The sequence below is a fragment of the Prunus mume genome, linkage group LG7 (assembly GCF_029339155.1).
Source record: "Prunus mume cultivar Tortuosa linkage group LG7, ASM2933915v1, whole genome shotgun sequence".
In the NCBI taxonomy this organism is placed as follows: domain Eukaryota; kingdom Viridiplantae; phylum Streptophyta; class Magnoliopsida; order Rosales; family Rosaceae; genus Prunus; species Prunus mume.
The window spans coordinates 12,574,969-12,601,282 of NC_142704.1; the positions used below are offsets into that span (position 1 = coordinate 12,574,969).

Genomic DNA, 26,314 nt, shown 5'->3' on the forward strand with positions numbered 1-26,314 from the left:
ATTCGAATAGAGATAAATGGGATCATGCAGGTGATTACTGAAGTTTTCTTTGTGCCAGCGTTGACTAACAATTTACTAAGCATTGGTCAATTGCAAGAGAAGGGTCTTACAGTGCTCATGCAACACAGAAAGTGCAAGATTTATCATCCTGAAAAAGGTTTAATCATGGAAACCGAGATGGCATGCAATAGAATGTTCACTGTGCTTGGTCGCTGTCCACCAAAGGAGGAAAACTGTTTCTCCTCTATGACCATAGATCAAACTCAACTCTGGCATTGCCGTTATGGTCATCTCAGTTGGAATGGTTTCAAGGTGATCCAACAAAAGAATATGGTGGATGGATTGCCTCAGTTGAAAGCTCCGTTAAAGATCTGCGAAGACTGCTTGATAGGAAAACAACATCGCGATCCTTTTCCAAGGGAAAGCACATGGAGGGCATCTGGAGTTCTTCAGTTAGTGCATGCAGACATATGTGGGCCAATAAATCCAATCTCGAATAGCAAAAAAAGGTATTTCATTACCTTTATTGATGATTTTAGCAGAAAAACTTGGGCTTATTTTTTGGTTGAAAAATCAGAAGCGTTTGCTACCTTTAAATCCTACAAAACTAAAGTTGAGAAAGAAACCGGTGCATTCATAAAGAGACTTCGAACTGATCGTAGGGGAGAGTTCACATCACAAGAGTTCACCCATACTGTGATGAGAATGGCATTCAAAGGCAATTTGCATACACACCTCAACGAAAAGAGAGAAAGAATCGCACTATCATGAATATGGTGCGCATCTTTGTCGAGAAACAAATCCCAAAGAATTTTTGGCACAGTGAATTGGACAGTGCATGTCTTGAATAGAAGCCCGACACTTGCTGTGAGAAGCAAGACACGAAGAAGCACAGGTGGGTTCAAGCCTTGATCAATCACTTTAGGGTTTTTGGATCGTCTCCCATGTTCATGTACCTGATAGCAAGAGAGTAAAGCTTGATGCCAAAAGTCTGAAATGCATATTACTTGGGGTAAGTGAAGAATCCAAGGCTTACAGATTATTTGATCCTATTTCTCAAAAAATAATTGTGAGTCGAGATGTGGTCTTTGAAGAAGACCAAAGGTGGAACTGGGATGACAGTCACAAGGAAACTATTTTGGCTGATTTGGAATGGGAGGAAAATGAAAATACAGGTACCAATGCAAGCTTTGGGGAGGAAACTACAACAAACATCACTCCTGAAAATGAACTTGAAAACATAGGGTCTGTTCAAAGTCTCGAAGGGGGAGAGTCTTCAAGTGATGGCAGTCCTCTTCATGGAGAACGAGTTCGAAGACCACCAGGGTGGATGCAAGATTATGAAAGTGGGCAGGGCCTCTCTGATGAAGAAAATGTCGATATGGCTCATCTAGCCTTATTCTCTGATCGTGACCCTTTGACATACGAGGATGCAGTGAAGAGTAGCAAATTGAGACATGCCATGGACGCTGAAATCGAAGCTATTGTGAAGAATGATACATGGGAACTCACCGAGTTGCCATCTGGAGTGAAGACAATTGGAGTAAAATGGGTTTTTAAAACAAAACTCAATGAACATGGGGAAGTGGACAAATACAAGGCTCATCGTCGCGAAAGGGTACAGCCAACGGTATGGAGTGGATTATGCCAAGGTGTTTGCACCAGTAGCTCGTTTGGATACTATTCGAATGGTCATCTTTCTTGCTGCCCAGAACAGCTGGATTATCTACCAGCTAGACGTCAAATCTGCGTTTCTCCATGGAAAGATAGATGAAGAAGTGTTCGTGGATCAACCACCAGGTTATGAACAAAAGGGAGAGGAATATAAGGTATATCGACTGAAGAAGGCTTTGTACGGACTTAAACAAGCTCCCCGAGCTTGGTACAGTCGAATAGAGACCTATTTTGATCGAGAAGGCTTTGAGAAGTGCCCTTATGAGCACACTTTGTTCATAAAAACGGCAGATGGAGGTAAACTTTTGATTGTGTGCCTTTATATTGATGATCTTATATTCACTGGTAATGATGAGACTATGTTTGAACACTTTAAGAAATCCATGATGGTTGAATTTGACATGACTGATCTTGGTAAGATGAGATATTTTCTTGAAATTGAAGTTTCGCAAAAGGTGGATGGTATATTCATCAGTCAACGGAAGTATGCTCAAGAGGTTTTGGAGAGATTCAATATGTACCAGTGCAATCCAGTGCTCAATCCAATAGTTCCTGGCATTAAACTTACTAGGGATGAAAATGGAGTAAGGATTGATGGGACATTTTACAAACAGATTGTGGGAGGTATTTGACTGCGACTCGGCCCGATTTGATGTTTGTAGTAAGTTTAATTAGTAGATACATGGAACGACCCACTGAAACTCATTTGCAAGCAGCAAAGAGAGTGTTAAGGTATGTGAAGGGTACAGTCAGTTTTGGATTGTTTTACAAGAAGGGAGGAACTAAGGAACTTGTTGGCTACACAGATAGAGACTACGCTGGTGATCAAAACGACAGGAAGAGCACCTCTGGTTATGCTTTTATTCTGAGCTCAAGTGCAGGTTTCTTGGTCTTCAAAGAAATGACCAAGTAGTCACCCTTTCAACTACTGAAGCAGAGTTCATCGCTGCTGCGTTTAGTGCTTGCCAAGTTGTGTGGCTAAGGAGGATCTTGGAGCAGCTTAATCATGGTCAATGCAAACCAACGATGGTTCACTGTGATAACATCTCAGCCATTAAACTGTCAAAGAATCCAGTCATGCATGGTCGTAGCAAACATATTGATGTGCGTTTTCACTTTCTTCGAAATCTCATCAAAGATGAAGTTGTTGAATTGGTGCAGTGTTCTACACATGAGCAAATTGCAGATATTCTGACAAAGCCACTAAAGCTCGAGGTGTTCGTGAAGATGCGTGGTCTTATGGGTGTCTGCGAATATCCAGGGATAAACTGAATGTTGATAGCATTCGGTTGAAGGGAGGATGTTAAATTGTTAGGATTCTCTAGCTGATAGAGTTTGGGTTTCCTTGCTTCTAGGATTGTAGTGGTTTGAAGTCATGCATAATAATCCCTACTCTTAAGGGACAAGTTATTTTCTGTTTAGACTTAGTCATGTACCACGACTCTAGGGCTGTAAAGTCGTGGGTTGTTATTTCCCTTCCTGTTTGATGTAAGGCAATTATATATAGCTGTGTTGGTTCCTTTATTAATTAAAAGAAGTTCTCCCTGCATTTGTGAGTTATCGTGTTTTGTTTCTGTAAAGTTCTTTGTCGTTGCACTAGGTTCTAACAGAATATGTCAATATAATTAGTCACAAATATTGGGTTTCGTTGAAGTTTTGTTTTGGGTTGTTTTTTCTCTTGTTGGGTATGCACTGGAAGGTTAAAATGGTTTTGAGGAAATTTCATGGCTTTGGGCAATTGGGCCTTCTGGGAGAGTTTCATTGTAAAGGCTGAGGCTGAGTCTTGTGCATTTGAGGCTCTTTCCAAGTCTTGTGCAATTAGGTTTTTTGTTTTTATACATGTATCAATTGTGTTTGTATATCACCTTCTGTGTACCAATTAAGCTGTTTTTTTAATTGCCTATAGCGAACCAGTGCTGTATAGATTTAATTTTGGGAAGGAATTGTGTGCATCTTATTGTGAGAATTTAAAAAAATAGCCAAAACTTGACCCTTAATTTCAAAAATGTCAGTTTTTGTAAAAAATTTCAAATATAGCAAAAAACTTACCTAAATAGACACATATGCCCTCAAATTTAAAACCCACATAAACCTACATAACCTAAGGAGGGTATGGATGAAAGAAAAAGACGTAAAACAAAAGCAAAAAAGAGAAAATCGACTGTTCTGAGGTAGCTGTAGGGAAAACAATATAACTGACATCCTCTTCTTACTGCCTCTTTTTCTCTCGGCAAACCTTTTTCCAGTATATTTTGCATTTCAGCTTTATCTAAAATGAAAACCTTTTAAATGATTATAACAAAGGGTCCACAGATAGGATAGAGAAAGAAAATAAAAATAAAATTATGCACACAATCCTTGTGGTTAGATTGTAAAATTCGTATTGTCCTTGGGGTTTGCTTCATGACACTTGTTCTTTCTTTTATGTGGTTTCCTCAGTAACAAAAACACATGAATTAGAGAAGATGAAGCATTTGCATGCAGCACACTGATTTTTGGGAGTTTCACTAAAACACCCAAAATAGGGGCTGAAATTATAAATGACAAGGAAAGGCACTTCCAGAATCCATACCCTCTAGGACAACCCCCTTTGCAACTAATCATGCTCAAGAATGGCGAATAGAAGATCATAATCAATTTCAATCAGAAAATTTAACTGACATTTCTAGTAATCCTTATAGGTTTTCAACCAGGGTAGTGACATCTAAATAATCAGCACAAACACTGGTCAACAGACTGCATCAGAAATTTAAATAGGGGAGGAAGGCTAAATTTCTAATTTAGACCATAGCAAGGATGACCAAGTTAATATTAATTTTGGGGTATAATTTAACGTGTTGTTTGATTAGTATTATTATTATTATTATTTTATGCATCAGCTCCTCAAGTTTTCATCGCGGTTTATTGGGTTTTGGAAATGATTAGATTTGGTTCCTCTATTTTGCTTTTTTGCCACGGATAACAGATTCACATTAAACCGAACCAAACTTTCTCTAAGGCAAAGAAGAGAGTAAAGAATGAGAGAAATAAAGGAGGAGACAAAGCTATTTCCTTATGAGAAGGGAAGATTCTAACATAATTGATTGAACAGTTGATTATGAAATAATTGACTAATTAAAACGTTGATTATTCTATCTTGTATTTGGTAGGTGAATATACTCGTCCTTCAAATTTTATTTCAATGTTTGGCGTTTACTATTTTGCCCTCGTATATTGAAGAATCATATCTTTTAGTACACTTATTTCTCAAGAGCATTAAGGAACTTTCAAAAATTTAACCCTTCTTTTGTCTGATTGGTAAGAAGATAATAAAAGCAATTGATGAAAAATGCCATTATGTGATGGAAATATTAAATTTGTTATGTTCAATGTCAATTCTTCGTTACATGCCACTATGTGACAAATGTAGTTCTCTGACATATTTAAACAAATTTGATGTTTTAATTTGGAAATCTTTTTTTTTTTTTTTTTAATTATGGAAAATTTTGAGTTTTTGTTTTAAAGGTGATGCGTCAACTTTAAATCCTTTGGATTGAAATTTAAATGATGTGGCATGTGGGGAGTGGAAGTCAAGTAGATCCTATCAGAGAAAATCAAAGCAGAAGATCCGAATTCTATTTTTCTTTTGATTTCTTCAGTCAGTACCTGATTCTCATCCCCATGGGAGCACCCATCCATTCAGAGACATAATATAATAATGAATTAAAAGTGATTAATAGATTCAATTAATAGTAGGAAGATTTCATTTCTGCTTCTGCAGCCGTTGCTGCTCTGGCTGCCACTTCTGCAGCTGCGGTAGCTCCTGCACCTGCTTCCTCAACAGCAACAGCTGCTGCAGCCGCTGCAGCTCCCGCTCCTGCTTTTGCAGCTGCTGCTGCCGCTACTGCTCTCACTCCTACTTCTGTAGCTTCTACACCCGCTCCTGCTTCTGCAGTTGCTGCACCCTCTGTTGCTCTGGCTCCTGCTTGCTGCAGTCGCTGCTGCTCCCACTGCCCTATGTTGCCCTCAGCCTTAAAAAAAATTTAAGAAATTTAGTGTGCATGAAGAGACTCAAACCTTGACCCTCAAAGGAGGGAGCCTCATTCATAAACTACTTCATCAACTTTGTTTTTGTGGTATTTTGTCAGTTACTCAATATTTATATTAACAGTCAATGGTTTTTAAGAAGAAAAATATTTCACATCTAGGCCTCCTCTTTGGCCTATTTCAAAACAAAATTTCATTCATAGATATTAAAACTCAAACAGAAATACTCTGTGTGTCAAATCTTAATTAGTTGTTATGTCTAATACCTAATTTTTAATTTTTCTTTATTGTATTCAATCCCAATGTGGCCTTCCCAAAGTGAGCTCCAAATTGACATTCCGTGATATATATGGGACTTCATCATCTTCATCACGTAGGCCTTCATATGGGTAACTTTAGCCTTTTGGATACATCATGTCCTCCCAAAACAAAAGATATGCATACCCTATGTATACCCTCTATATATATATATATATATACACACACAAATATGATGAATAAATAAAAGGGTAAATTTCACCATACTATCTAGAGAAAGATGGAAACATGATTTCCTTTATTTTGTTCACTTATTCCCATGATATATATACGAATGACAACTTTTTAATTAATATTTCAAGATTATATATGTGTTTATATATATATATATATATGTGTGTGTGTGTGTGTGTATGTTTTCGAAATAATTTACTTTAAATCGTAATTAAATTGGTACCACTACCTCCTGATCATCAAGAGATTGTATATTTGCCCCGATTGCATGCAGCGAAGTTTCTCCCGTGCTACAAACCAAGATTTTGAGAGAATATTTTCTATTAGTGGAATGGAAGCAATGCATACAGATGAAAAAGCAATCAGAGAAAATAAAGCTAGCTTAATTAGCCACTCTCTCTCCATCTGCTCGCACTTTAGTCTTTACATTTTGTGCTGATTGAAAAAAAAGTAGAATTCCATTAAAATCCCCCTTAATTATTTCTTAGAATTTCCATCTCGTCTACTTCCAAAACTAAATAAATAAAGAAGTTTAAAGCCTTCCTTTCGTATTATCTAAGACTAAAAAGCTGCAAAAAGATTTAATATGCAAATTAATTAAGCAACAAATGAGCAGTTTGTTGGAAGTTTAAATGAAATTCAAGAACCTTAGTCCCACATTGGTAGAAAGTAGAAAGAATGAGGTCTTTATAAGTGTGGAAGTCTCACGCTTAGTAATGGAAGTGAGCCAAGTAGAAGCAATTTGGGCTTCAAAATCTACTTGGGCTTTGAATATTATATAAAATTATATAATATTTAATGGTAAAAAAGATGGGCCTTGGGCACTTGGGCACTTTAAGATTTAAAATTATTTTCGCCAGATTCTAAGTCCGAGTGCTAGGGCTTAGAATACAGATAATTGAATCCTTACTGTATTTAGGACATTGCATTAGGACATTACTGTATATAAATTCTATTTATATAATTGTTTTAATTAGTCACTAATTGTTGTTTTTCAACACAGTTTAATTCGTGTTTACCTTGAAGAATTTTCCCACGAGTCCTTGTTATCTTGAACATGAATAGTCTGCGCTGATAAGAGCTGATCACCAGACCTTCTTGGGTTCTGAAGATAAAAAATTATGTCTTCAGTGGCATCCACAGATGATGCATTTTCATGGACATCAGATTGTCCTGTACAATAAAATCATAAAGTTGTGTCGTATTGCACATGTTTCAAAATTGTTTTTGAAATAAATTAAGAAATAAAAAACTGGAAAAAGTAGAGGGCATTATTAACCTGAAAAGGCCGCTGCTCTATCGGCGGTTTTCACCGTCCGATACATCTGCACACATTAATAATTTTGATGCATATTAGAATGGATAATAGAGCATTGGCATTACAATCATAATTTATGCATATTAGAATGGATAATAGAGCATTGGCATTACAATCATAATTTGACCAGTTGTTTCTTGGGGTTTTACACCCTCTCCCCCAGTTCATAAAAATAAAAAATTAAATTAAATAAAAAATAAAAAAAATAGAGTGAGAGAGCGAGAGAGCGAGAGATTACAAAAAATTTATGATTTCTTTTGGTTCTAGACTTGTCAAAATACAGTGCAAGTACATAAATATTTTGGAAGATTCACTATTATACCCAATATATGGGCCTAAATTATATATATAAAAAATCTACATTAAATGGACTTTAGAAACACACACAAAGCTCATTTACAACATAATAAAGAGGCTTTGAACTTCCTATAAATTATAAAACTACCATCGATTTTTTAAAATAAGTCTAACCTCAAAACACTCAACAGGACATTAAAGTAATTTAATAATCAAAACTAAGTTCAATAGTGTCAATTGTCATTTTATGGGTTTGTTTATAAAGATTAAATTATATAGGAATGCTAAGAGTTGGTATATAAATAAATAGTTCAAACCTTTATCTATATATAAAGCAAAAGACAGAAAATGGTGAAAACATTCAAAATACCAAAAAATGCCCTTGATTAATTCAAACATTAATAATTGAAATTATTAATTAAATGTGGATAATATGGTAAATTCACATTTTTATATTTAAAAAAATTAAAATTAAAAACAAAATCAAATAATATGTCATACTTTTATAGAACATAACTACCCATGTTATTTTTTCTTAATTCTAAAAATAAAATAAAATAATAAAAAAGAAAACCAATTGGCAAGCATGTGCCAAGGGGCTAGTATGAATGATGTGCAATATTCTAGGGAGAATTCTAGTCAAACTGAACAGGTTTCATTTGTAACAGACAGTCACACCCTTCCGTCAATTAACTTTAACTGCATAAGAATTTTATCTTATTTTAACCCGAAGCAATGTCCTTTTGACCGAGAGAGAGAGAGAGAGAGAGAAGGGCGGGGTGTGGTTGCGCTGGGGAGGATGGTGGTTTGGGACAAAGGACAGGAGCCAGTCAAACGCTATACCATTTAAACACCTATACAATGTTAACTAATGTAGGCTGTAAAAATTGCAAATTTTGTACACTGCATCTGTACTTAAGCTTCATTAGTACGTAATATTAGTGTTTCAACTTCAACAGCCGCATTAAGATGAAAAGCCAAACAAGCGTATAATAGTCAAAGGTACAAGAAGAACACACATTTAATTAAAGAAATGATGATGTGGTTAGGAAAACTAGTTAGTGTTAATTGATTGATTAGATCACCTGTAAATGAGATCTGACATGGGCCAAGGTGAGATCTTTGACATCCATAAGCTCAAGAACTGACTTTGGTGTAGCCCCTAATGTATAAACCCATAACATTATTAATTTAACAGAAAAAGAAAAGGATTTAACAGGATAAAAAATCATAACAAGTACTTTACCATTTTCTTCTTGTTTTTAACTGTAAGTTGTTGAACACAACGTATACACAAAGGATAATTAAAGATGAAAGCAAGGACTAGTTCTCACTTTCATGGCCACCCAAAAGCTCAACAGCATGAACAAAGCGATTGTGTAGAGAGGTAGTCCAGCGCATCCGAGGGGCTCTCAACCTGGATCGAAGAAGACCCCCTTGAGCCTGAAATAGCGGGCTTGAACTTGAAGTGCTAGTAATGGTAGAGGTAGGGGTAGAGGAATTACTATCCGAAGGCTTTCTCAAGATGTTGTTATCAGTGGTATTGGCGTTCCTTTGGTTCTTACCTAGTTTTGAACCACCTAAACATATGAGAAATATGGCAGGCAAAATGGATGCTTTGATAGGATTATCAGCATGCCGAAGGCAGTAAACATACTGAATTATAGAGCAAATGCACTGTGAGATGCCAGCAACTAGTCCATAAATGTCAGGAAGAGTACCAAAAGGCGTATGTCGAGGAGGTGGTGGATGATAAAACCACCAGAGCATTCCCCATCTCCTCAACACAACTCCTTCCCTTTTACCTTTGTAAATTAGCTCCCAGATGGAAATGAGCACAGCTGCAATAGCCAACAGCATACCAGATAGGGCATAGTGGGGTTTTCTCGGGGAGGAAGCCTGATCACAAGCAGCTGACAACATCTCTAGGCCAAGGATGGTAGCTAAAAATATCCACTCTGCTGATTCTGAAGTAGTCCTCATCCCTGAAACTCAAGGAGGGTCTGTAAAGATTACTACTAGGTGTTAAAGATGGCTCAAAAGAAGACTGATCTCCACGACGAGTATTTGCAAACCAGGAAACCAGTTGTTGCTCTCTCAATTTCCACAGCTAATAAGCAAGTGCTTGTCTTTGAGAGACATAAATACCTCTCTGTGGTTACTGAGAAAACAGAGGAATTTCAATAGAAAAAGAAAGGAACTTTCCAAGATGGATCCTCTGCTTTCTTTCTTTAATTATCTGATTTCCATCCCTCCTAAACTGAAAACAATGAGAAGAAGATGCTATAGTGTTATGGGATTAGTGGAGAAGAGGTTCTAGTAAAGGCAATTAATGGAAAGGAGAGAGCTTCTTGGAAAATCGCAGTGTGGTGGAAAAGCTCTTCCCAGGTGGCCCACACGGTTTATTTTCATTTACTTTATAATGATATCTTCCACACGGTTTATACAAGCTTTATATTAAAAATGCAACGATAAGCTGTCAAATAAAGCTGCATAAGATTAGTTACAGAGAGTTAACTAAGACTGACAAACAAACGATTTAGTGTGACAAACTAATTATTTACTGCTTTTAATATAATCTTTGTCTATCACTACCATTTTCAAAACAAAAGAAAAAGGATCTGTGACCCATCAAGGAAGTTTCCTAAAATGGAACATAAAGTTTACACACGGTTTGGTTGCACCTGAGATTAAGAATGAAAGAAATAAGGGTCATATCATCTAATTCAGCACCCATTTTCAGAAAATTTAAATGACATTTCTAGTAATCCTTATAGGTTTTCAATCAGGTAGTGACATCTAAATAATCAGCACAAACACTGGTCAACAGACTCCATTAGATCTAATTAGTAGAGAAGGGAAAAGGTTTACTTGACTGGCTAAATTTCTAATGGAGCCTATAGCGAGGATTACCAAGTTAATATTATGATCATTATTTTTTTAATAGAAAAGTTGGTAGAGGTGCAAAAATCCAACCAATAGTTGGGTCTAGTCCTCGAATTATTGTTTGTTGGTACAAGTCATTTGACTAGTTTGCCATGTAGATTACATTCTATTTTTGACATCTAACTCTATGATTTGTATTTAAATTTTTTGTTCCTATTATATCCCTATTGTCTAACAGGTAAGATGAGGATTTATAGGCCATTAATGATTAGATTTGATCATGAAATTAAAGGAATAATTACATTTTGAATGTAAATGTCAAACCATCACTTTTTTCTTGTGCTTGATTTGTGCAAATTCCTATGCTACAGGTACAATACCCTACTAACCATTGAACTTGATATACCTATCTAATAGGTATGGTACATATTTGATGCACCTCAGTACTAGGTAAAACACATATTGGATGCACCTCAATGCCAGGTAAAACACATATGTTTAAAAAAAATAAAATAATAAAAAGTTATACCTCCATATTAGGTATATTAAAAAATTAACATTTTGACAAAAAAATTCCATCCAAGAATTTTGAAAAACTCAATATATAAATTTATAGCTAAAAAGTAGGTATATGCTACCAATTTAATAAACCTACGAATATAGAATTCTAAAAAATATAGTTTCCATATGTATATAGCTGAAATTTGAATTAAATAGGTTTTTAATTTGTGAGCCATGAAATCATCATTTAAATTGAATGTCATAAGCTTGATTGTAGGAGAAAACTGATATTTAAAAGTGGTATTTGCATGTACTTGCCATTTTCGACCAATGTCATTATTGTAAATGTCTCGAATATGGTGGCTACAAGGTTTGCTTATGTGGCCATACAATTGATTGGGAGGACTGCAATTGAAGAGAGTCCAATTAGTGTCCTGCATGCATTGTATCTAAATGAAAATGGACCTATATCTAAGAAGCCCTTTTTTTAATCACGCGCGTATGCGTGACTTACAAAGTGTTGTAAATATTTTTTCACAATTGTATTTATTTCAACAGTTTTATATTTTAAGCACGCGAGTGTGATAAATTGTCGTCTTAAAAGTTTTTCTTTATTGTTGGTATTTTTCTAGACGTCGATTTTAGCAGTTTACACGCTATAAAAGAAGCCAAACATACACTTGCCTATTTTACATGAAAGAAATCTTTTGCAATAATCTTCACTCATTTGATTTTCAAATTCTAAAGCGATGCCCATGATTTTCACCACATAAAACCATTATAACACTGTCTCTTTTAATAAGGGAAAAATGACAAAAGGAACAAAGCAAAGTCAAGGGGCAAGACTGATGCATGGACCATTATTTCAATTTTAGTATTTATATTAATTATAATTTTTGTTTTCTTGCGTAGCATTTTATTCTTGGATCTAGTATCTATATAATATATAAAAAACACAAGATTTGGTCCATTCCAGTGGACGGGGTCAACCGGTCAGCCCCGGTCCGAAGAGAACCATATGGTTGTACGTGTCCTAAGACCGAGTGGGCCTCTCCAAGCAGCAACCCCTATATGGGACCCGCCCCAGGTTCATATGAGAACTGTTGACTCAGACTACGCTTTCCACAAGCGAAAGACGCCGGGCCAAACGGACTGATTATTTTAGCGGACAGATTCTAGAGCCTTATCCTTATGACCAAACCAATAAGCAAAACGGTATATAGGCTAAAAGTATTTAGTGTGTCCTCACCTCTGAAACTAAGAAACACATCATACCTTTCTTGAAGGAGGCAGCAAAAGGAAGAGAAGAAGAAGAAGAAGATGAATTCATATCCCTATCCAAAACCTGCAAACCTACAATCAAAACATGAATACACATGTATCTGGGCTAGCTCCAAATTGGATGTATATATTGAGAATGAGAAATGAGGGATAAAAAAAATCTCCAAATTGGATGTTTATATTGATTTGTGGCCTTTGTTTTTTAGAAAGTAAGATAGAAACCAGTTGCCTGTAGCCCCATTAGTGTTCGGGTCACATTGCCAGGCCAGCAGTCCTCATTGGTGCTCGATAGGTAATTTCCTATATAAATTCATGCTAGTGGCAGTTGGTAGTTGAGTGCCACGCGTAAGTCCTTCCGGCTCAAGTTACAGGTCAGCCCTAGCATTGGTGGTGAGAGTAGCCACTCTCCTCCTAAACTTTTTTTTTTTTTTTTTCAAGTGTGGGGGCTCCTTTAATAGCTAATCGAATGGTTTACATCAACTTTCAATTTATACTAAAACCGGGTTGCAATTACCCATTTTAAAAATTTGTCCATGAAGTTTTCCCAAGTAAAACGCATTCCAAGGTATGAGTCAAGTTCTCACTCCACCCTCTGACTCTGAGAACACCCTTTATCTGAGAAGTTCACTTTGAAAACCATGTGAAACTCATGTAACAAGGATATCATTTTTTGCTATTCTCGATCAATAACGCAATGACACGTAGAATAACTTTTCCACATGTTATTGTGTTATTAGTTGGATTACATGTAAGTTTTCGTCTGAAGTAGTTCTTATCTCTCCCTATAAACCCACAAATATTTACAAATCCAGAAAAACACATGAGAAACAGAGCAATACCAATACGGTGTATCCTTCACAATAATCAATTTCTTCCTTGACTACAATAGATTATTCCCAGTGAACCCACTCTGCCTTTCTAAATGTTTGGATCTATACATGCCATCTACAATTATACGTTCCTCATTTAGTTTGACCAAGGTCTCACTCCACTTGTTTTTTTTTTTTCCGATGTTCCTTCCTTCCCCTTCAATTGGAAATGTCTAAGATTCAATAGTTGAAATATTTTGAGTTCTTGTTTACAGTCGTCGTGCATACGAAAAGGTAGAATAGTTTTTCTATTTAAACTCTGCACTTTTCTTTGTTCATCTAATACTTAAATCTTTAAGTTGTTAAGTTTTATTATTGTGAAAAAGACAAAAAAAGTCATCCAACTTAATATTTAACCCTAATACATCTATACACACAACCACCACTCTTCATATTAGATTTTAGAAAAACACAAACTCCTCTACATCTTATTGCCAAATTACTCTTCTCTTTTAAAGAGGTAAAACGTTGAGGAGCCAATCAATAAGACTAGAAAGGTAGTCCTTAGAGTTTTATTGGTCTTACTATAGAAGCAATCAATCATACAAAAACCATGCCTGCCTTTGACTGACTCTAGCTCTATGAGCATCAAAATAAAATTGAGAGGGGAACATGCATGCCTATTAAATTAATTCTCGATGATCAGGTTAATATTGTAATTTAATTCATTAAAACCAGCATCTCCATTCCATCCATATATGATGTTTGTCTAGTTTTGGAATGAAACCTAACTAAGGAAGAATTTACCTAAGTTGACTGGAGTCAATTCCACTTAAGAGCCGGACTGGAAATACAGAGAGGGTGGTATTTCTATGCCATGGAACTACTTGGAATGTAAAATCACTGCAAATGCCCTTTCATTAATTGGCCGTACTAAAATTAGAAAAGAAAATAACTCCAAGATAGTGAGGAAATGGAGTACATTCCTATTCCAACTGTTTTATTCCGGTCAAACAAACAGGGCCTAAGTTTCAAGTGGTTGATAGTGAATAGGACTAATGTGACAGGTTTACCAAAGCAATGTCGTTAAAAAAATATATATAAAAAAAAGAGTGGTGATTTCCCCACTTTTTTTTCTCCTATTTTATACTTACACTCCTTTTTTATAACTAAAAAAGGAGTGTCGCGCACAATCCGTTTATACGAATAAAGACAATACGGACGTGGGGAAATCATTGTCGCGCAAAAAAAATTGTTGAAGTTTGATAGATTGTTCATTCGCTTAATAGAAGAAGAAGGACTTTGCGCGGAACGCGTTGGAAACGATCCCGCTTTGAAAGCTCAACCTCTGGAGAATCCGTTCTCGCGATTTGGAAATCAAAAGTATTACATTTTGATTTGATTCTTGCATGTTTCTGATTTCTCCCGCATCAATTTTCAAGTACCCAAATTTAATATCTCTCCCTCCGCCTCCTTTGCTTTCGTCTCCAGTTTGAGCGAGCTTCTCTTTTCTAAATCTCTCTCTTATTTGCTTTCTCCACCATGGTTTCAACGCCCCTCTGTCTGCTGTTGCGAGGTAGCTTCTTTTTCTCCATTTTCTTATCCATTCGAGTTTGATTTTTCTCGATTTCCATGTTTAATTCTAACATTTGAACTCCGTTGATTTGGTTGCTTCCGCCTCGTTTGCTTTGGGTTGTTTTTTCTCGTATTGGTTACGCACTGGAACGTTAAATGGTTTTGAGGAAATTTCATGGCTTTGCGGCTCCACAAGAATAAGGGGCAATGAAAATACAAAAAATTTCCTTCAAATTTTATTTCATTATTTTGTATTTACCATTTTGCCCTCGTATATTAAAGAATCATCTGTTTTAGTACATTTATTTCTCAGGGGCATTAAAGAACTTTCAAAAATTTAACCCTTCTTTTGTCTGATTGGTAAGAAGATAATAAAATCAACTGATGAAAAATCATTTATGATAGATTATGGATCATAAAACCCATAAATTATTCTATTTTAGCTTTGTCTCAATCTTTTAAAAGTTTCCATTTTTTAACCCTTCTGGAAATATTAAATTTGTTACATTCCACGTCAATTTCTTCGTTACATGCCACTATGTGACAAATGTAGTTCTTATCTCTGACAATATTTACACAAATTTGATGTTTTAACTAGGAAATCTATTTTGTTTTTTAATTATGGAAAAATTTGAGTTTTCCTTTTGAGGAGTGAAAGTCAAGTAGATTCTAGTACATAAAATTAATGTAATTGAAAAGAGTGGTGATTTCCCCACTCCTATTTCTTCTATTTTATCCACTTACACTCCTTTTTTATAACTAAAAAAGGAGTGTAAGTGGATAAAATAGGAGTGGGGAAATCATTACCCATTGAAAAATATCAAAATTACACACAATGTAACTACTTCGAAGTCATGCCACACGCCACATGTTCACCTCCATCAATCCGCCGTCACTACCCGCGAAAGCCGCTGGAGCCTTAGGGCGCCTTCGATAGCTGCAGCTGCTTCGGCTGCAGCTCGGTGCTCTGGTATCTGCTCCCACAGCAGCAGCTCTGGTAGCTGGTCCAGCTCCATCCCCCGCTCCCGCTGCTGCTGTTCCCGCTCTCGCTCCCGTCCGCTGCATAAGAAATTTAGTGTGCATGAAGAGCCTCAAACCTTGACCCTCAAAGGAGGAAAACCTCGTTCACAAACGACTTCACCAACCTTCTCTTCGTGGTAATTTGTCAGTTACACAATATTTATATTAACAGTCAACGGTTTTTTTTATTTAAAGAAATTATTTCACATATGGGCCTCCTCTTCGGCCTAATTCAAAACAAAATTTCATTCCTAGATATTAAAATCCAAACAGTATATACTCTATCTCAAATCTTAATTAGTTGTTATGTCTAATACCTAAATTTTCTTTATTGTATTCAATTCAAATGTGGCCTTCCCAAAGTGAGCTCCAAATTGACATTATGTGATACATATGAGACTTCATCATCTTCATCACGTAGGGCTTCATATGGGACTTCATAACTTAAGCCTTTTGGATACATCATGTCCTCCCGAAACAAAAGATATGTACACATACACACAGACAAACACACACACACACACACACACACACACATATATATATATATGTATGATATGCATACAAATACGATGAATAAATAAAAGGGTAAATTTCACTTTACTATCCAAAGAAAGATGGAAGCATAATTTCCTTTATTTTGTTCAGTTATTCCCATGATATATATACAAATGACAACTTTTAAATTAATATTTCAAGATTATATATGTGTTTATATATATATATATATGTATGTATGAATGTTTTGGAAATAATTTACTTTAAATCGTAATTAAATTAGTACTTTTACCTCCTGATTATCGAGAAATGGTATATTTGCAGGTGCATAATGCTCTGGGATTGGATGCAACGAAGTTTCTTCCATGCTACAAACCAACAGATTGAGAGAATATTTTCTATCAGTGGAATGGAAGCCACATACATATGAAAAAGCAAGCAGAGAAAAGAAAGCAATCTTTTACGACTCTCTTGTTTCTTAAAGATAGAGAGCTACCTTAATTAGTGACTCTTTGTCTGTCCACTCGCACTTTAGTCTTTACATTTTGTGCTTAAAGAAATAAAGTAGAATTCCCATGTGATATGATATCCAATAAAATCTCCCTTAATTATTTCTTAAAATTTCCATCTTGTCTCCTTCCAAAAATAAATAAATAAATAAATAAATAAATAAGAAGAAGCTTTCCTTTTGTCTTATCTCATACTAAAAAGCTGCAAAACGATTTAATATGCAAATTAATTAAGCAGCAGATGAGCAGTGTAATTCGTGTTTACCTTGAAGTATTGGCGTTCATACGGTTATTACTTAGTCTTGAACCAACTAAACAGATAAGAAATATGGCAGGCAAAAGGGATGCTTTGAAAGGACTATCAGCATGCCGAAGGCAGTAAACATACTGAACTATAGAGCAAATGCACTGTGACATGCCAGCAACGAGTCCATAAATGTCAGGAAGAGTACCAAAAGGCGTATATGGAGGAATTGGTGGATGATAAAACCACATGAGCATTCCCCGGCTCCTGAACACAACTCTTTCCTTTTTACCTCTGTAAATTAGCTCCCCAATGGAAATGAGCAGAGCTGCAATAGCCAACAGCATCCCAAATAGTGCATAGTGGGGTCTTCTTGGGGAGGAAGCCTGATCACAAGCAGCTGACAAGATCTCTAGGCCAAGGTTAGTGGCTAAAAATATCCACTCTGCTGATTTTGAAGTAGCCGTCATCCCTGGAACTCAAGGAGGGTCTGTAAAGATTACTACTAGGTGTTAAAGATGGGTCAGAAGAAGACTGATCTCCACGACGAGTATTTGCAAACCAGGAAACCAGTTGTTGCTCTCTCAATTTCCACAGCTAATAAGCAAGTGCTTTTCTTTGAGACATAAATACCTCTGTCTGGTTACTGAGAAAACGGAGGAATTTACATAGAAAAAGAAAGGAACTTTCCAAGATGGATCCTATGCTTTCTTTCTTCAATTATCTGATTTCCATCCCACCTGAACTCAAAACAATGAGAAGAAGCTGCTATAGTGTTATGGGATTATTGCAGAAGAGGTTCTAGTAAAGGCAATAATGGAAAGGAGAGAGTTTCTTGGAAAATCGCAGTGTGGTGCTATGAACTTCAATATGTTGTCTTCACTCTCTCAATTTTTTTTATATTCATGTACTTTATAATGATATCTTCCACACGGTTTGTACAAGCTTTATATTAAAATAAAATGCAACGGTGAGCTGTCAAATACAGCTGCATAAGAGAAGTTATAGAGAGTTAACTAAGACTAAGAAACAAACGATTTAGTATAACAAACTAACAAACAAACGCTTGGAGTGGGCCCCTTCAAGCAGCAACCCCATATGGGACCCGCCCCATGTTCATATGAGAACTGTTGACTCAAACTACGCTTTCCACTCGCGAAAGACGCCGGGCCAAACGGAAGCCGCGAACGCGTCCATCTATCTTGCAAATTAGTTCTAGATGACAATTTTTTTAAAGTACAATCTACATAACAGAATATATTTTCCAGAAACTGTTTTTAGAAGAAAACAAAAATTTAACAGTTGTGGAAACTTAAATATTCTAAAAGAGAACTGCTTTTTCCTATTTACTTTTATTTTACAGTTTATTACATCCGATTACAAATGCAAAAGCAAACAGTGGAACTAATTCCATTCCATCCTAATTCCCAACCAAACTATGTGCTGGATTCTATTCTTTGTTTAATTCCATTTCATTGCCTTTCCTACTCCCATTCTCAATCCCTTAAGGCCTGTTTGGTGGGCTTTTCTCTCCCTCAGCCTCCTTCGCTTTCGTCTTGAATCTCTCTCTTGTTGCAAGGTAGCTTCTTTTTCTCCATTTTCTTATCCATTCGAATTTGATTTTTCTCGATTTCCATGTTTGATTTCACTTTTGGGGTTTCCATATTTGATTCTATTAAGTTTTCACAATTCAAAAACCGCACAAGACGACTGCGTTTTCTTATTCTCGCTTTCTTCAGTTCTCTGTTCTTCTTTTTTATCCTCTGATCTGAAGTTTTCTTCCTTTTTTACGTGGAATTTGTCAATATAATTAGTCACAAATATTGGGTTTCGTTGAAGTTTCTGTTTTGGGTTGTTTCTTCTCTTATTGGGTATGCACTGGAAGGTTAAATGGTTTTGAGGAAATTTCATGGCTTTGGACAATTGGGCATTCTGGGAGAGTTTGATTGTATAGGCTGAGGCTGTCTTGTGCATTCGAGGCTCTTTCCAAGTCTTGTGCAATTGGGTCTTTTGCTTTTATAACATGCATTAATTCTGTTGATACCATCATTGGCCTCGCGTGCTTTCTCCAATATACTGGCCTCCCACGCGGGTTAAGTATCATAGTCCCTATCATCTGACAAGGCAAGAAACCCATGCACTTAAAGCCTCCTTCTAGCTGGCCTAACATGCCTAAGCAAGTGGACCACTTAAGTTGGTCACCCACATGCCGCAAGTACCAAGATTGGCCTCTTTCCTGTGCCTCAGGTGACCAACCCAAGCTGCCCATTAAACAAGGGGCACGCATGGCTCCCCTCTTCTTCCTGTATAATGTAAGAGGCCCAACTCCCATTGACAGGGGCTTATGAGAGACCTCCTACAGGCTTCTCCATGTATATTGTAATAGTCCTTCGTAGTGAAATATAAATGCCAAGCTCTACAGTGGATGTAGCCCGATTCATGGGTGAACCACGCTCCAAATCTGTATAATGTGTGTGATTGTTCCATATATCCTCTAGGGCCCGTGCTAAATCACCTGTTAATAGTTGGCGCCGTCTACAGGAAAAGTAGACAAAAGGTCTCGTTTTCCTTTATCATACTGAGCTATATTCATTGGCCCAGCCCCTTGGCGAAGTGTGCTCAAGACACCTATGTGTCTCTCCTCTGAAAATTAAGAACAGCAGGCGAAAATTAGATCGGCTCTGGGGAGTGGTCGTGCCACACTAGGGATGGAGCTATGGAGAGTTGCTCCTGAAAAACTCCTGGTGGCTGCCATCCGAGCTCGTTGACTTGCATCTTTCGTTACCACATCTCCATGGCGAAGTCACTTGAGCCAGTAAAGTCAGCGAGGTACCTCCATCACCGCTTAAACTTTGGCACGCCAGAGAACTTGCCACTATGTATACATGCACCACTTCGCTGTTGTCACCATTTTGAAGTGAGGGCGTCACTCCATGGGCTCCAACGCTCTCGCAGTCCACATCGGCTCATAAGACGCATGCCGCTGCCAGGTTCATACACTGGCGGCAAGGACACGGGCTGTGTGCGCCCCCATCGTCTTCCTGAGACGCAGACTAACGAAAGAGATAAGAATCTCTTTTTTCCAACTTTTGTTATTTCACAATAAAATATCGTATCTCATTGCCATGTTATGATGTTATCAAATTATCTAATAAAATCCATCATGTGATAATTTGGCAAACCATGTTTGGGTCTACAAATACTCTGAGTCAATAACATGAACCGCACCAAGCCAGTTATAAAATCCAAGATATATATGGCTCCCCACAGTTGGAATATGTATCATTTTAAAACTATTATGAGGGGAGCTGGACTCAGCTTTACCCATGTGCCCGCTAAAGAGAGAATAAATCTATTCCTGCCATGATATTTACATTATAATATTGTATACTATGACTTTCTCTATTGCAAAGTCCAAGTGTGCGGAGTGGATGCGGACTTCTATTTGTGACCATTAGATTCCTTGTACGTTGTAGATTTAAAACTTCATTGAGAACATCTATTTCTATCAGAGCTTTTCAGTCTTTTGGCAATAGCCAAAATTTCCCGCGCTTACACCTCCAATCTACTAACCTCTGTTTCCTTCTTCCACCACAACACCTTCTCTTCTCTGTGCTTTCATCCCTGCCAATATCACGGCTGCTCCTATGGGTTATAATATTTTTATTTCTTCTTTTCAACACCTTCTCTTCAGTGTGCTCTCATCCCTGGCAATATCATAGATGCTCCTCCAGGTTAGAATATTTTTATTTATTTATTTATTTATTTATTTTGCTTAATGATATATGGGTATTTTCCATTTTGCTTATACAAAGTTTTCTGATTTTCTTATGGCATGGGATTGTTTACTAATAAGATTTGGGTTTCGTTGGAAATCACGAAGGTTGGAATTGGAAAAACAGAAAGCACTGATGTATGGGTTATATGGATTTGGCTACTAATTGGTCTTTGTTTTTTGTATGGTTTTGGCTAAGTTATTCTATTTCATTTTCTGGTTGAAAGTTTATCTAATTCAGGTTTCATATGCACTTATGAGTTTGGCTTTTGGTTTAAGCATTGCTACATTATTCTTTGCTATTGTTTACCAATGTCCCATTGACCAATATTTTTGTTATTTTTTGCTTTAATAGATGAAACTTTAGAGATGGGAAGCCCACAAGAAGGACTCGGGACATATGAATTTATGGAAGATACTAATGAAAATAATTCAGATTTATTTTTCAATCCTCAAGTAGAAGATCAGCATGTACCAAAAATTGGTCAAGAGTTTGAATCACTTGAGGATGCCTATAACTTCTATAACAACTATGCAAAACAAGCGGGATTCAGTGTTCGAAGTTATTGTCAGCAAAGGAGTAAAACTTCTGATGAGATCTTGAGAAAAGAATATGTGTGCTACAAAGAGGGAGTATATTCCAAAGAAGTTTCTAATGGAAGTGAAAGGCGGCGAGGTGTAGTACGAAGTGGGTGTAAGGCTAAGATTGCGTTTTTGAAGGTAAAAGAAGGAACAAATCAACAATTTGGTGATGTTAATATCCCAACACATCAACAATTTAGTCTTCTTGAAGTGCAAGCAGGAGGGATGCAAAACATTGGATATACAAAGAAAGATTTATATAACTACAAAAGACAATTGCAGAGAAAGATGAAGGGGCATGATGCACAAATGTTGAGTGAGCATTTTATTGGTGAGCAAGCAAAAAATGAATCATTCTTTTTCATGATAGAGGCTAACGATGATGATAGGCTTAAACATTGTTTTTGGGCTGATCCAATATCTAGAGGAGCTTATAAGTTTTATGGTGATGTGGTTGTATTTGATACCACTTACAATACTAATCGATATGGTATGGTATTTGCCCCATTGGTAGGGGTTAATAACCATGGTCAAACTATTCTTTTTGGTTGTGGGAATCATACACGAAGGAAGAATTTGAGTCAAAGTGGATGGATGTGGTCCACAAGGTAAACCAAATGATGATGAGTGGCTATCTTCAATCTATAGAATACGTTCAAGATGGGTGCCAACATATGTGAAAGATATTCTTTTTCAATAAGAATGTCAAGTAGCCAACGAGTAGAGGGTGTTCATACATTTTTCAAGCTCTATATTTCAAAAAAGAAATTCTTTAATGGATTTCATACTACGGTTTAATAGAGCGCTTGCCCAGCAACGTCATGAAGAGATAATTATTGATTATGTTGATGTCAATGAGCAGCCTATGTTGAAATCTCCATTGATAATGGAGAAGCAAATGGCTGTCATTTATACTTGTAAAATTTTCTACAAGTTTCAAAAAGAGTTGTGGAAATGTTTGGCATGTGTACTTCAACTTGCAAGAGAGGATGACAATTTATGCTTTTATAAGGTAATGGAGAGGAAAAAAGATGGTAGCTTCAAGTTGAAGGTGCGAGAAGTCATGGTTGAGAAAGTTGCAAACTATGCTTCATGTATATGTATGAAATTTGAATTTGAAGGATCTTATGCAGGCATGTGTTGGCATACATGAAAATGAGACAAATTGGGTATTTGTCAAATAAATATATATTAAAGAGGTGGACAAGTGCCCAAAATTTGATATAGTTGTGGAAGAGGGTGGAAGGCAAATTACTACTGAAAGTGGTGATAATTCATTATTAATGAGGCAAACAAGATTGTCTAAACTTGCTTTTGAACTTATTGATGGTGCCTTGGTATCTCAAGAGGCAAGTAAAGTTCTACTAGAAAGTTTTGAAGGTATGCGAGAAAAGATAAATTTTGTGGTGTGTCGTAGTAACAATATATGTGGAGGCAATAATGAAAATGCAACTAGTAGTTATCTTTCACCACATTTGAATGACCCGCTTCAAGTAAGGGCGAAGGGCTGTGGTAAAAGATTGAAGAGAGCAAAAGAGAAAGCAATGAATAGGAGTAAATGTCATCGCCATGGGTGTGGACAAACATGACATGACAGAAGAACTTGTACAACTCACATTATTCAGTAAGAAACTAAGTTGAATTTTTTATTTCAATTTATTCCATTCATAGACATAATATAATAATGAATTAAAAGTAATTAATAGATTCAATTAATAATAGGAAGTAGATGCCACTACTTCGAAGTCATGCTGTTAGAAAATTATAATATTTATATTTAATTTTTTAATAATTGAATGAAAATTAAATTGTGGGACTTGTGATTTTAAGTACATGACTTTTATGAATTGGTATGTATCTATTGGGAATAGTCATGTTCTTAACCGAGGAAAAATAAAGTATTATTTATTTTGTTTGTAAAATAATAATAATTTATGTGATAAGTTGCATTGTTTCATATATGAAAAGTTGTATCATTTCATAGAAATTAAAACATTGCATCTTGGCTTGAGTTGCATTGTTTCATATATGAAAAGTTGCATTATTTCATAGAAATTGAAACATTACACTTCTTGGCTTAAGTTGCATTGTTTCATAATAAATGAAACATTGCACTTCTTAGCTTATGGTTGCAACATGAAAAGACACATTTGTTGATATTTTTCAGTCACATCTTTTCTAAACAGAGGTCTTGTTGCCTATAAATAGAGAAGATCCTATAACATTTCATTCATCCAATTGTCATCCAATAGTAGTTTTTATAGCATTCATAGCATTATATTTTTAGAAATATAGTAAGTTAGTAAGAGACAAAATCTACACAAGTTTGAGTTCGCTTTTCTTGGAGGCATGTCCACCTCCTTCAATCCGCCTTCACTACTTGCCGATGTCGCAGGAACTTATGCTGCTCCTGCCCCTGCTCCTGCTCTGCTACTCGCCGATGTTGCAGGAACTTCTGCTGCTCCTGCTCCTGCTCCAGCTCCAGCCGCCGTTGCAGCTCCTGCAGCCGCTCCTGCTGCTCCTGCAGTTGCTGCAGCTCTCGCCGCCGCCGCTGCTTTTGCTGCTCATACTGCTCATACTGCTCATGCTGCTCCTGCAGCCACATCTCCAGCAGCTGCTGCTGCTCCTGCGGTTGCCTCCGCTGCTCTTGCAGCTGATGCTGCTCTATGTTGCCTTCAACCTAAAAAGGTAAGAAATTTAGTGTGCATGAAAAGACTTAAACCTTGACCCTCAAAGGAGGAAAGCCTTGTTCACAAACCACATCACCAATCTTATTTTTGTGTATTTTGTCAGTTACACAATATATATATTAACAGTCAATGATTTTATATATATATATATATATATAAAAAATTTCATATATGGGCCTCCTCTTTAGCCTAATTCAAAACAAAATTTCATTCATAGATATTAAAACCAAACAAAAAATATTATGTCTCAAATCCTAATTAGTCATTATGTCTAATACCTAATTTTTCTTTATTGTATTCAATCCCAATGTGGCCTCCCAAAGTGAGCTCCAAATTGACATTCTGTGATACATATGGGACTTCATCATCTTCATATGGGACTTCATAACTTAAGCCTTTTGGATACATCATGTCCTCCCGAAACAAAAGAGAGAGAGAGATATATATATATATATATATATGAAATACATACAAATACGATAAATAAATAAAAGGATAAATTTCACTTTACTATCCAGAGAAAGATGGAAATATAATTTCCTTTATTTTGTTCAGTGTATTCCCAAATGATATATATACAAATGACAACTTTTGAATTAATCTTTCAAGGTTATATATGTGCATATATATATATATATATGTATGTTTTGGAAATAATTTACTTTAAATCATAATTAAATTGGTACCTCTACCTCCTGATCATAAAGAAATGGTAGATCTACCTTGATTGCATGCCACGAAGTTTCTTCCGTGCTACAAACCAACAGATTGAGAGAATATTTTCTATTAGTGGATGGAAGCCATGCATATAGATGAAAAAGCAAACAGAGAAAAGAAAGCAATCTTTTATGACTCTCTTGTTTTTTAGAGATAGAGAGCTAGCTTAATTAGCCACTCTCTCTCTCTCCATCCCCTCACACTTTAGTCTTTACATTTTGTGCTGATTGAAATAAAGTAGAATTCTCATGTGATATGATTCCCATCCATTAAAATTCCCCTGAATTATTTCTTAAAATTTCCATCTCGTCTCCTTTCAAAACTAAATAAATAAGACTAAAAAGCTGCAAAAAGATTATGCAAATTAATTAAGCAGCCGATAAGCAGTTTAATTCGTGCTTACCTTGAAGAATTTTCCCACGAGTTCTTGTTATCAGTGGTATTCGCGTTCAGTCGGTTATTACATAGTTTTGAACCACCTAAACACATAAGAAATATGGCAGGCAAAAGGGATGCTTTGAAAGGACTATTAGCATGTCGAAGGCAGTAAACATACTGAACTATAGAGCAAATGCACTGTGAGATGCCAGCAACTAGTCCATAAATGTCAGGAAGAGTACCAAAAGGCGTATGTGGAGGAGGTGGTGTATGATAAAACCACCAGAGCATTCCCCATCTCCTCAACACAACTCTTTCCTTTTTACCTCTGTAAATTAGCTCCCAGATGGAAATGAGCAGAGCTGCAATAGATAACAGCATCCCAGATAGGGCATAGTGGGGTGTTCTTGGGGAGGAAGCCTGATCACAAGCAGCTGACAAGATCTCTAGGCCAAGGCTAGTGGCTAAAAATATCCACTCTGCTGATTCTGAAGTAGCCCTCATCCCTGAAACTCAAGGAGGGTTTGTAAAGATTACTACTAGGTGCTAAAGATGGCTCAGAAGAAGACTGATCTCCACGACGAGTATTTGCAAACCAGTAATCCAGTTGTTGCTCTCTCAATTTCCATAGCTAATAAGCAAGTGCTTTTCTTTGAGACATAAATACCTCTGTTTGGTTACTGAACGTTAGCCTTGTGGAGAAAGGAATTTATATAGAAAAAGAAAGGAACTTTCTGAGACGGATCCTCTGTTAACAATTAATGTTGGAAGTGTAAAAGCCGGAAATATTAGCTTGACTTGTGGAGACTGCAGCTACAAGTTCCAGGCCTTAGGAACACAAACCCGCACCAGCTACCTACTTGTAATTAATATTAATACAACGATGAGCTGTCAAATACCGCAAAGTAAAGGTGGAGACTTGAAGGAAAAGAATCAAAGAACGTATGGCGAAGGTAAAGGTGGAGACTTGAAGAAAGCAAAGCTTGTAGTCCCATATTAAAATTCTGAGAGCTGCAATTCATCTTTGTGGAGCCCAGTTTAG

The 26,314-nt window shown here is 36.5% G+C and overlaps 4 protein-coding genes across 6 annotated transcripts; 1 reads left to right on the forward strand and 3 right to left on the reverse strand.

Moving 5' to 3' along the window:
* Positions 1-5,263: 5,263 nt before the first annotated feature.
* On the reverse strand, positions 5,264-10,198 carry LOC103323472 (uncharacterized). Its single transcript, XM_089042073.1, has 6 exons — positions 9,142-10,198; positions 8,893-8,969; positions 7,472-7,517; positions 7,212-7,365; positions 6,422-6,482; positions 5,264-5,684 (listed from the first exon to the last, which is right to left on the reverse strand). Exons 1-6 carry the CDS (start codon positions 9,788-9,790, stop codon positions 5,400-5,402), a joined length of 1,272 nt encoding a protein of 423 aa, XP_088898199.1. The 5' UTR covers positions 9,791-10,198; the 3' UTR covers positions 5,264-5,399.
* Positions 10,199-15,440: 5,242 nt separating this feature from the next.
* On the reverse strand, positions 15,441-18,027 carry LOC148915512 (uncharacterized). Its single transcript, XM_089042081.1, has 2 exons — positions 17,152-18,027; positions 15,441-16,745 (listed from the first exon to the last, which is right to left on the reverse strand). The coding sequence occupies exons 1-2, from the start codon at positions 17,598-17,600 to the stop codon at positions 16,652-16,654; spliced, it is 543 nt and encodes a 180-aa protein (XP_088898207.1). The 5' UTR covers positions 17,601-18,027; the 3' UTR covers positions 15,441-16,651.
* Positions 18,028-21,274: 3,247 nt separating this feature from the next.
* Positions 21,275-22,640, forward strand: LOC148915513 (protein FAR1-RELATED SEQUENCE 5-like). Its single transcript, XM_089041932.1, has 2 exons — positions 21,275-22,095; positions 22,289-22,640. Exons 1-2 carry the CDS (start codon positions 21,275-21,277, stop codon positions 22,638-22,640), a joined length of 1,173 nt encoding a protein of 390 aa, XP_088898058.1.
* Positions 22,641-23,661: 1,021 nt separating this feature from the next.
* On the reverse strand, positions 23,662-26,276 carry LOC148915514 (uncharacterized). Of its 3 annotated transcripts, none has more exons than XM_089042080.1 (3): positions 25,298-26,276; positions 24,900-24,930; positions 23,662-24,167 (listed from the first exon to the last, which is right to left on the reverse strand). In XM_089042080.1, the coding sequence occupies exons 1-3, from the start codon at positions 25,774-25,776 to the stop codon at positions 23,850-23,852; spliced, it is 828 nt and encodes a 275-aa protein (XP_088898206.1). In that variant the 5' UTR covers positions 25,777-26,276; the 3' UTR covers positions 23,662-23,849. The 3 variants fall into 3 exon arrangements, with proteins under 3 accessions (XP_088898206.1, XP_088898205.1, XP_088898204.1); XM_089042079.1 differs by having other exon boundaries at positions 24,870-24,930; XM_089042078.1 differs by having other exon boundaries at positions 24,864-24,930.
* Between the last annotated feature and the right edge of the window lie 38 nt (positions 26,277-26,314).

Coding starts and splice junctions, on each gene's coding strand:
- LOC148915512 (XM_089042081.1), bottom strand. CDS start 17,600: ATGACGGCTACTTCAAAATCAGCAGAGTGGATATTTTTAGCCACTAAC. Junction 16,746..17,151: donor ATGAACGCCAATACTTCAAG/GTAAACACGAAT, acceptor GTTGGTTTGTAG/CATGGAAGAAACTTCGTTGC.
- LOC148915513 (XM_089041932.1), top strand. CDS start 21,275: ATGGGAAGCCCACAAGAAGGACTCGGGACATATGAATTTATGGAAGAT. Junction 22,096..22,288: donor GGATGGATGTGGTCCACAAG/GTAAACCAAATG, acceptor ACGGTTTAATAG/AGCGCTTGCCCAGCAACGTC.
- LOC148915514 (XM_089042078.1), bottom strand. CDS start 25,776: ATGAGGGCTACTTCAGAATCAGCAGAGTGGATATTTTTAGCCACTAGC. Junction 24,931..25,297: donor TCGTGGGAAAATTCTTCAAG/GTAAGCACGAAT, acceptor GTTGGTTTGTAG/CACGGAAGAAACTTCGTGGC. Junction 24,168..24,863: donor TTTATGATCAGGAGGTAGAG/GTACCAATTTAA, acceptor TTACCTTTTTAG/GTTGAAGGCAACATAGAGCA.
- LOC103323472 (XM_089042073.1), bottom strand. CDS start 9,790: ATGAGGACTACTTCAGAATCAGCAGAGTGGATATTTTTAGCTACCATC. Junction 6,483..7,211: donor TCGTGGGAAAATTCTTCAAG/GTAAACACGAAT, acceptor CTTGGTTTGTAG/CACGGGAGAAACTTCGCTGC. Junction 5,685..6,421: donor AATCTCTTGATGATCAGGAG/GTAGTGGTACCA, acceptor ATTTTTTTTAAG/GCTGAGGGCAACATAGGGCA.